General features: G+C 64.1%; 1 protein-coding gene across 1 annotated transcript; it reads left to right on the top strand.

Moving 5' to 3' along the window:
- Window positions 1-1915: 1915 nt before the first annotated feature.
- On the top strand, window positions 1916-8068 carry TRAF4 (TNF receptor associated factor 4). Its single transcript, XM_057420808.1, has 7 exons — window positions 1916-2142; window positions 4598-4649; window positions 4974-5078; window positions 5171-5332; window positions 6058-6219; window positions 6292-6447; window positions 7088-8068. The coding sequence occupies exons 1-7, from the start codon at window positions 2000-2002 to the stop codon at window positions 7718-7720; spliced, it is 1413 nt and encodes a 470-aa protein (XP_057276791.1). The 5' UTR covers window positions 1916-1999; the 3' UTR covers window positions 7721-8068.
- Window positions 8069-9229: the final 1161 nt, after the last annotated feature.

Genomic DNA, 9229 nt, shown 5'->3' with positions numbered 1-9229 from the left:
TCCCTTAGGGAGAGGGGGGGAAAAGGGAAGGATCTTTGTTTGCAGGGTCTGACACCTCCCAGCCGTCCTGCCGGCACAGCCAGCACCTCCTGATGGCTTTGTCAGCTCCTGGCTAATTAGCAGAGATGCTCCTCAGCGAGGTTAGGAACGAGAAAGGTTTAAAACATCAAAGAGAAGTGGTAAATAGTGATAAAACTCAGAGCTGGTCCCTGCCTGTCACGGGAGATGAAGGCTTTTTAAGCTCATCTAAGCAGGAGTGATGCAGGACGGGGCTTGGAGCAGCCTGCTCTAGTGGAAGGTGTCCGTGCCCGTGGTGGGGGCTTGCAACTGGATGAGCTTTTCCAACCCAAACCGTTCTGTGATGATTCCGAGTGTCCTACGCCTGCTATGGGGTAGCACAGGGGGTCCCCTCACCCCGTGGGGTACCAAGGGCCCATCCTTTTGGTCTGAGCCCCGTCCCATAGCAGTGTCCGGGGCTGGTTTTTAGACAGGTCCCGGTTGAGGGTTGTTCAAGGCGAGCCCAGCTCCAGGGGTGCTGTGACTTAGTGGCAGAACCAGACGGACCACAGGGCTGTTTGTACATCCTGCCCTGGGGGGGTCACGGCTCCGGGTGAACCCAAGCCCAGGCTGCCACCCCTAAGACAGCTCCGAGGTGCCCGGTGCACCCCTCTGCTCCCTGTACCGGCTCTTGTTCCTACACGTTGGGTTTCCAGCTCTCTGGGAGCTGGTTAAAGTTTAGCTCAGTGCTCTCCACCATCCGAGGCTGCCAGCTCCATACATCCCTGCAGTGACTGTTCGCCCTTCATGTATGTTGACACAAGCTTCCCTGCTATTTGGGTGTCAGGAGTTAAAGCCCTGTTGCAGCTCAGGTCAGGGTAACCCCCAAAAAGAGCCACCCATCCCCTTCTTGGCAGCTGGGGCAGCAGGCGGGCAGCCTGCCTTCCCCCTCGGGCTGTTGTAGGGGTTTATTTTAAGCAGGGAGAAGGGTAACGTGAGCTCCTTGAGTGACAAGTGATAGAGCTTGACTTGCTTAGCGTGTCCCCCAGGAATCCCTCTCCTCTGCCATTTGCTAATTGAAAACTGCTAACATTTGGGGCTGGAGCAACTGCCGCCCTTAATGGGAAGCTGGCTGGAGCGTGCGTTGGTGGGACTAACACATGCTCACAGCCTGTCATCTGCTCGTCTCCATCTCTAGGGAAAGGGGCAAATACTCCCATATGCTGCTCCGGTTTCTGCAAGAGCAAAGTGGGGGCTGGAGCCAGACAGATTTGCTTTTATTCTCCCTTCTCCGAGCTCTTGTGAGGTTAGGAACCGCAGGCTGGAGGGATGCTGTTGGATCCTACTTATCTGTGTAAGATGAGGCCACGGGAGCGTGGCATGTGTCCCCATCGTGCCTGTGGCACATGGGGGGAATCAGGGCAGCCCCTCTGTGTCCTGTTGCTGCCAAGCAGGAGCGTGGTACCCCCAAGGAGGGGACACTGGGGCAGTGAGGACAGCGCATTGTGTGCCCCCAGCCCGCAGCCAGAGCCCAGCCTGGGCCAGGGGAGGCTACAGCCGGGAAAGGGGGGTCTGCACGTTGGTCTGGCACTGTATGATGTGATATGATACGATATGACATGACATGACGTGATGCTCCCCAGACTCCTGGGGTGGCTGCACCCAATGCAGGGGGTCCCAAATCCCTTCCGGAGGGTCTGTGCCCAGTGCAGGGAGTTCCACCCCCCCCAGGAGGGGCTGTATCCTATGTGATGCTCCCCATGGTGTCTGTACCCAACGCGGTGCCCCCCAAACACCCCCCCCCCCCATGTGATGCTCCCCGGGGTGCCGGGTTGGGGGGGGAAGGTGCGGGGAGGCGGAGCCCGTGCGGGAGGCGGCGAAGCCCGGCCCCGGGCGCGGGGCGGTGTCGGTCCGGTTCCACCGCCCCGTCCAGCCCCCGGGCGGAGCCGGGCACTGAGCGCGGAGCGGAGCGGGGCGCGGAGGAGCGGAGCGGGGCGGCGGGATGCCGGGCTACGACTACAAGCTGCTGGAGCGGCCGCGGCGGCGGGTGCTGTGCCCGCTCTGCGGGAAGCCCATGCGGGAGCCCGTCCGCGTCTCTACCTGCGGACACCGCTTCTGCGATACCTGCCTGCAGGAGTTCCTCAGGTGAGCCCCGCCGTGGCCGCACCACGAGCACCCTTTCCCCTATGGGGTGCCCCGGTCACACCCCGGTCCGGGGTGCTGCAACACGGGGGACACTGGGTGCTTCTCCCCCCCCCCCCCCCCGCACATCACTACCGGGTGCGGGGCCCCGGGGAGGGGTGCGAGGAGCCGCGGGGTGCTCAGGACGGGGAGGTCGGGGCGGCCCTGGGGATGTCCCGGGGTGGGTAAGGGGTTACCCCGTGTTGTTGGGTGCTGCGGGTTATGGGGTGCTCCGGGTTGAGGTGAAGGGGTGCGGGGCTCGCCCAGCCCGTGACAGCCACCCCACGGGGTGCAGCGGCCCGTGGCCCCTCTCGGTGAGGAGGAGGAGGAGGAGGAAGAGGCCGGGGGAAGCCCGCAGCGGCGAGTTTCGAGCGCTCGCAGAGATTTGTGTTTAACCCCTTCCCTCCCCGGCTCCACTGGAGGAAGCGATCGTACATGCGGGGGGGGGGTTCGGCTGCCCCGGTACGGCCGTGCCCACCGTGACCGAGACCCGGTCCGTGCGCGCTCATAGCGACCAAGGGGACAGGGCCCCTTCCCAAGGGCTTGCTGTTTACCAACCCCAGCCCCGGTACCGGCCCCGGCGCTGCCGGCTGCTGCCCGCGGGGCTCCGTGCGGTGCCGGGGTCGCACCGTGCCCGGTGCCGGTGTCCCCCGGGCCGGGCTTGCGGCGGTGCCGAGCGTGCCCTCGGGGCCCTGTTTCCGCCGCCGCCCCCGCCTGCACCTCGCCCCAACGAAGCGACCTTTGCCCGGTGCGGGGGCCCCGCGGGCACCGTCACCGGTATCGGTGAAACCGGGCGTTCCCCGCGCCTGTGCCACGCAGCCCCGCTCCCTCCCGCACCGTCCCGCGGCTCCTCGGCGCTATCAGCGAGGTCAGACACGGGGGTCCCGCACTGACACCCCCCCCGTGGGCTGAGCCATCCAGCCCCAGCGCGGTGCTCGGGGGGGTGTTTGGGGGTGCTGGGGCTCCCCCACCCCATCACCTCGCTGCTCCCCGGCACGCTGCGAAGGTCAGAGGCAAGGACGGTCCCCCCAGGCGCTGCCTCAGCACATTCCCTGCCTGGCCAAGCGTGAGGAAAGGGGAGGCTTTGTTGGGGATTAGACGCTGGCTTTGGGTCGCCGTCCCTCTTTCCCTGCCAGCCTCAGCACCCTGACACCATCCATGGGGCGCAGGCAGGGCTGGATGCCCCCGGGGAAGCCATTGCCAGCTATGGGGCGATGCCATGGGCTCCCCGGAAGGGGCTGGGAGCAGCTCATCTGCCCGGGTGCCTGGTGACCCCCAGGGGAACACCTGCAGCCAGCGGAGCGGGCACACGGATGTGGCTGTGCCCCACGGGGTCCCACTGGCAGCACTGGGCTGGATTCACTGGGGGGGGGGGGATGTCACTTTGGGGGGCACAGGGGTGGTGATGGAGGGGGTGTCACTGCGCTGTGCCCGGGCATCCCAAGCCAGCACGTGCCAGGCGGCGCTGCTGGATCCATTGCTCCGAGTCACATCCGCTTGGCAGCTCCGGTTGAGGCCACGCTGGCGCCTGCCAACGGTGCGCGGTGATCAGACGTGGAGGGGTTGGGTGTGCGCAGGACAACCTTGTGGCCTCATCCGGACACCCAGGGTCCTTGCGCTGTGTCCCAGTGTCCGTTGGGAATGGCGCACGGGTGCCAACCTCATCGGTCCTCAGGCAATGTCATGGGGGCCAGGAGTGATGGTGGTTCCTGGCCAACAGTGTCACCGTCCATGCTGCCTGTTTGGCTCCATCCCTGGCTTTCCATCCCGTAGAGGCCAGGCTGAGCAGAGCCATTCCCTCTTCAGGGATGGCTCTCGGGATGAGCACCCCATCCTGGGCCCCAGCAGGATGGGGACCCCTCCAGGACAGCTGCGTGTCCCCATATCCTGCCTCACCTCAGTGGCTGGTGGGGCCGTTTCCTGTGGAGCAGGAGCCCCGGGGCCATGCATCCGGGCTGCACATCTGGCATCCAGCTGTGGCCTCCCACTGCTCCCCTGGGCCCCGGCATCTCAGGCTGTGGGTGCCCATGGTCCCCACCACGGTGCTGGCCGCCGCCAGCGGCACCCTGCTGTAATCCCAGGGGAATTGGGGTGGGCAAAGGGGGGGGGATCGGGGTCCAGATGGTGCCACGCTCACAGCGGCTGGTCCAGGTCTCTGGGGACCGGGGCAGCCGTGCCGGGCCCGGGGGGCGGGGGGGGTGTGTGTGTGTCTGGTGGGGGCATTTCCCAGCTCAGACAGATGGAGCGGGATTAGAGCTGCGGCTCCCCATGGGCTGGATTTGGCGCGGGGCGAGCGCTCGGCGATGGAGGGTCAGCACCAGCTCCATGGGGTGGGATGGTGGGGACCCTGTGGGGCATGGTGGCTGTGTCACCGGTGCAGTTCCCAGCCCTCAATGACCCGGACCCTTCTGTCTTGTAGTGAAGGCGTCTTCAAGTGCCCCGAGGACCAGCTGCCCCTGGAGTACGCCAAGGTGAGCCCGGCACACGGATGGGATGCGGGACATCGCCATCCCTGTATCCCCCACTGAGCGGCCACCCCCTGCCCCACGCTCCCGCCTGGCACAGCCGCACCAGCCTGGCACAGGCACCCGTGCGGAAGCAAGAGCCCTTTGTGCCGCGGAGCCGGGAGCGGAAACCCCATTCCCCACAAAGGGAGCTTGTTCGTGTGCCGGCGGGGGGGATCCGGCCCTGGGCAGCGTGCCCACAGCTCCCAGCCAGGCCAGGATAGGGGTCCCTGTGCCCCCCGCCACCCCAGCCTGCTTTGGGATGCTGATGCCATGGTGCTGCTATCCCAGATCTACCCCGACCCGGAGCTGGAGGCGCAAGTGCTGAGCCTGGCCATCCGCTGCATCCACAGCGAGGAGGGCTGCCGCTGGAGCGGGCTCATCAAGCACCTCCAGGTAGGGGCCAGCGGGATGCGTGTGGGGGGTCCATGCACCCCATATGCACCCCATAGACCCCCCTTCACCATCCCATTGCCCCCCTGCCCAAGGCCCATCTCGGTACCTGCGGCTTCAACGTGATCCCGTGCCCCAACCGGTGCAGCGCGAAGCTGAGCCGCCGCGACCTGCCCGAGCACGTCCAGCACGGCTGCCCCAAGCGCCGCGTCAAGTGCGAGTTCTGTGCCAGCGACTTCACCGGGGAGGCCTTCGAGGTGGGCAGTGCTGGGGGGCAGTGTTGGGGGGCAGTGTTGGGGGGCAGTGTTGGGGGGGCAGTGGTGGGGGGGGCAGTGGTGGGGGGGTGTTGGGAGGCAGTGTTGGGGGGCAGTGTTGGGGGGCAGTACTGGGGGCAGTGGTGGGGGGGCAGTGGTGGGGGGCAATGCTGGGGGGCAGTGTTGGGGGGCAGTGTTGGGGGGCAGTGCTGGGGGCAGTGTTGGGGGGCAGTGTTGGGGGGCAGTGTTGGGGGGCAGTGTTGGGGGGGCAGTACTGGGGGCAGTGGTGGGGGGGCAGTGGTGGGGGGCAGTGTTGGGGGGGCAGTGTTGGGGGGCAGTGCTGGAACACAGTGGCCATGGAGAGGATACAGATGGACAGGGGTGTTACAAGGGGCATGGCCTTGATGTGGGTATCATGGGGGTGTAGCCTGGTCGGGAGGAGCAATGTGGGGACTTAGATGGGCTGCAGGGCACCATGGGGCCACCATAAGGAATACAGCCTGGCAATAGGGACACAGCCCGGGTGTGGGACCCCAGTTTGGCCATGGGGCACCGTGGGGGCCACAGCCTGGCCATGGGGACACAGCCTGGGTGGAGGACACCATAGAGGACACATCCTGGGTAGGGAACACCCTGTGGGACACAGCTTGGCTATAGGGGGCACGGCACGGCCGCGTCCCTGGCCCACGCGGGCAGCCGGAGGGTGACGATGCTGTCTTGGTGCCCAGGGCCACCAGGGCACGTGTCCCCAGGAGAGCGTGTACTGCGAGAACAAGTGCGGGGCCCGCATGATGCGGCGCCTGCTGTCCCAGCACGCCCTGACCGAGTGCCCCAAGCGCACCCAGCCCTGCACCTACTGCGCCAAGGAGTTCGTCTTCGACACCATCCAGGTGAGACGGGGCCCACGGGGACCCCCTCGTCCCAGCTCCTGCCCCTGGCTGACGGCCGCTCTCCATCCCCAGAACCACCAGTACCAGTGTCCCCGGTACCCCGTGCCCTGCCCCAACCAGTGCGGGACGCCCAGCATCGCCCGCGAGGACGTGCCCACGCACCTCAAGGAGAGCTGCAGCACTGCCATGCTGCTGTGCCCCTTCAAGGAGGCTGGCTGCAAGCACCGGGTGAGTGAATCCCTGTGAGCATCCTTGTGCTGCCCCCGTGTGCCCCGTGGCATCCCCGTACCTTCCTGCTGCCCTGTCCCCTCTGGTGTCCATATTCTGCTCTGTCCCATCCATGCCATAGAATCACAGAACAGTTAGGGTTGGAAAGGACCTTAAGATCATCCAGTTCCAACCCCCTGCCATGGGCAGGGACACCTCACACTAAACCATCTCACCCAAGACTCTGTCCAACCTTGGTCTTGAACACCGCCAGGGATGGAGCATTCACAGCCTCCCTGGGCAACCCATTCCAGTGCCTCACCACCCTCACAGGAAAGAATTTCCTCCTTATATCCAATCTAAACTTCCCCTGTTTAAGTTTTAACCCATTACCCCTTGTCCTGTCACTGCAGTCCCTAATGAAGAGTCCCTCCCCAGCATCCCTATCCTTGTCCTGCCTCATCGCTATTCCCCTCTGCCACCCGAGTGTCCCCACGACATCCCAACCAGGTGTCCCTGTGCCACCTCTACATCCCCACAGCATCCCCGTGCCATCCTGCTGCAGTACCACCACGCTCCAAAGCCATCTCCATGACAACCTCACAGCATCCTCCTCCCATCCTGCCCCATGCCCCTGCTGACGTTCCCATTGTCCCCGCAGTGCCCCAAGCTGGCCATGGGCCGTCACCTGGAGGAGAGCACCAAGGTCCATCTGGGCATGGTGTGCGCGCTGGTGAGCCGGCAGCGTCAGGAGATCCTGGAGCTGCGCCGGGACGTGGAGGAGCTGTCGGTGAGCAGCGACGGGACCCTCATCTGGAAGATCTCCGACTACACCCGCAAGCTGCAGGAAGCCAAAGCCCGCAGCAACTACGAGTTCTTCAGCCCCCCTTTCTACACCCACAAGTACGGCTACAAGCTCCAGGTCTCGGCTTTCCTTAACGGCAACGGGAGCGGGGAGAGCAGCCACCTCTCCGTGTACATCCGCGTGCTGCCGGGCGAGTACGACAACCTGCTGGAGTGGCCCTTCTCCTACCGCGTCACCTTCTCCCTGCTGGACCAGAGCGACCCTTCGCTCTCCAAGCCGCAGCACATCACCGAGACCTTCCACCCCGATCCCAACTGGAAGAACTTCCAGAAGCCGGGAGCGTCGCGCAGCTCCCTGGACGAGAGCACCCTGGGCTTCGGCTACCCCAAGTTCATCTCCCACGAGGACATCAAGAAGCGGAACTACGTGCGGGATAACGCCATCTTCATCAAAGCCTCGGTGGAGATACCCCAGAAGATCCTGGCCTGAGCCCTTGGTGCTCCCCGGGGGGACAGGACACGAGTTGGGCACCCGCCATGGGGTGCCCCATTTGGTGCTGAGCCCCTGCCTGCCGCTCGGGTGGGCAGGGATAGGGCTGCTTGCCCATGTCCATCCCAGGGCTGGGACCCTGCTGCAGCCCCTTTTCAGGTGCTTGGGGGGGTGCTGGGGGGCTGGGACCCCCAAGCCCCTCATGGGGTGCCCGGTCTCCATGGGGACCCCCTGCCCAGAGCCATATTTTGTAAGCTGGTGCCCCCCGGGAGCACGGTTGTTATTTATTACCCCGGGCCCCCCCTCCCCGCCTCTTGGTTTTGGTCAATAAACGTCTCTTGTATTTATTATGGCCGATTGAAAGCTCCTTCCTCTGCCTGGGCAAGGACGGGGGGGACCCCTGTGTGCTGCCCCCCCTCCCAGCAATGGGGTGCTCATGGTGCAGCCATTGGGCTGGGGGGCTCGGAGGGTGGTAATCCCTGACCCACATCCCGGCAGCAGCAGAAGGGTCAGATGGAGATGGGTAACTCAGTAATCACCAGCAATGGGATGTGCTGGGGGTGCCACCAGACCTGGGGTGTCCTTCAGCCCCCCCCCCCCTCCAGGCAAGCCAATTACACCTTGGGGGGAGCAGGGACTCAGTACAAGGGGGTGGGTAATGGTGGAGGGCACTGGGGGTGTTTTAGGGGTATCTCAGGGATGTGGTGTCCCGTTCCCCCCTCCAATCACCCCAGCGGCAATGAGGGTGTCGCATCCCTGCAGCCTAATCCCACAATTGCATTAGTGCTGCTCCGACTTAATGTAATTAGCGCCTAATTAGCTGCACCCGCGGCTGGGCTGGGCTGGGCTGGAGGGTGGAGAGGGGTAGAGCTGCTGCAGTGTGCTCATACCTCGTGTTGTCCCACCCCATCATCAGCCAGTCCTGTAGCCCATTCTGATGCCAAGAATTAGCCCGTTCTGGTGCCCAGCATTAGTTCATTCTGGTGCCCTGAACCAGCCCGTTCTGGTGTCCAGCATCCGTTTATTCTGGTGCCCAGAATCAGATCATTCTGATGCTCAGAATCAGCCCGTTCTGGTGTCCAGCATCCGTTTATTCTGGTGCCCAGAATCAGACCATTCTGATGCTCAGAATCAGCCCGTTCTGGTGTCCAGCATCCGTTTATTCTGGTGCCCAGAATCAGCCCGTTCTGATGCTCAGAACCAGCCCGTTCTGGTGCCCAGCATCGGTTTATTCTGGTGCCCAGAATCAGATCATTCTGATGCTCAGAATCAGCCCGTTCTGGTGTCCAGCATCCGTTTATTCTGGTGCCCAGAATCAGATCATTCTGATGCTCATAATCAGCCCGTACTGGTGTCCAGCATCGGTTTATTCTGGTGCCCAGAATCAGCCCGTTCTGATGCTCAGAATCAGATCATTCTGATGCTCAGAACCAGCCCGTTCTGGTGTCCAGCATCCGTTTATTCTGGTGCCCAGAATCAGACCATTCTGATGCTCAGAATCAGCCCGTT

Source organism: Pezoporus wallicus, unplaced genomic scaffold (assembly GCF_028554395.1).
Source record: "Pezoporus wallicus isolate ANWC-B61680 ecotype Strahan unplaced genomic scaffold, APGP_CSIRO_Pwel_v1 contig_14787, whole genome shotgun sequence".
In the NCBI taxonomy this organism is placed as follows: Eukaryota; Metazoa; Chordata; class Aves; order Psittaciformes; family Psittacidae; genus Pezoporus; species Pezoporus wallicus.
The sequence above is the reverse complement of the archived record's forward strand: the minus strand, read 5'-3'. Positions and strand labels throughout refer to the sequence as shown.

Coding starts and splice junctions, on each gene's coding strand:
- TRAF4 (XM_057420808.1), top strand. CDS start 2,000: ATGCCGGGCTACGACTACAAGCTGCTGGAGCGGCCGCGGCGGCGGGTG. Junction 6,220..6,291: donor TCGTCTTCGACACCATCCAG/GTGAGACGGGGC, acceptor CTCCATCCCCAG/AACCACCAGTACCAGTGTCC. Junction 6,448..7,087: donor AGGCTGGCTGCAAGCACCGG/GTGAGTGAATCC, acceptor TTGTCCCCGCAG/TGCCCCAAGCTGGCCATGGG.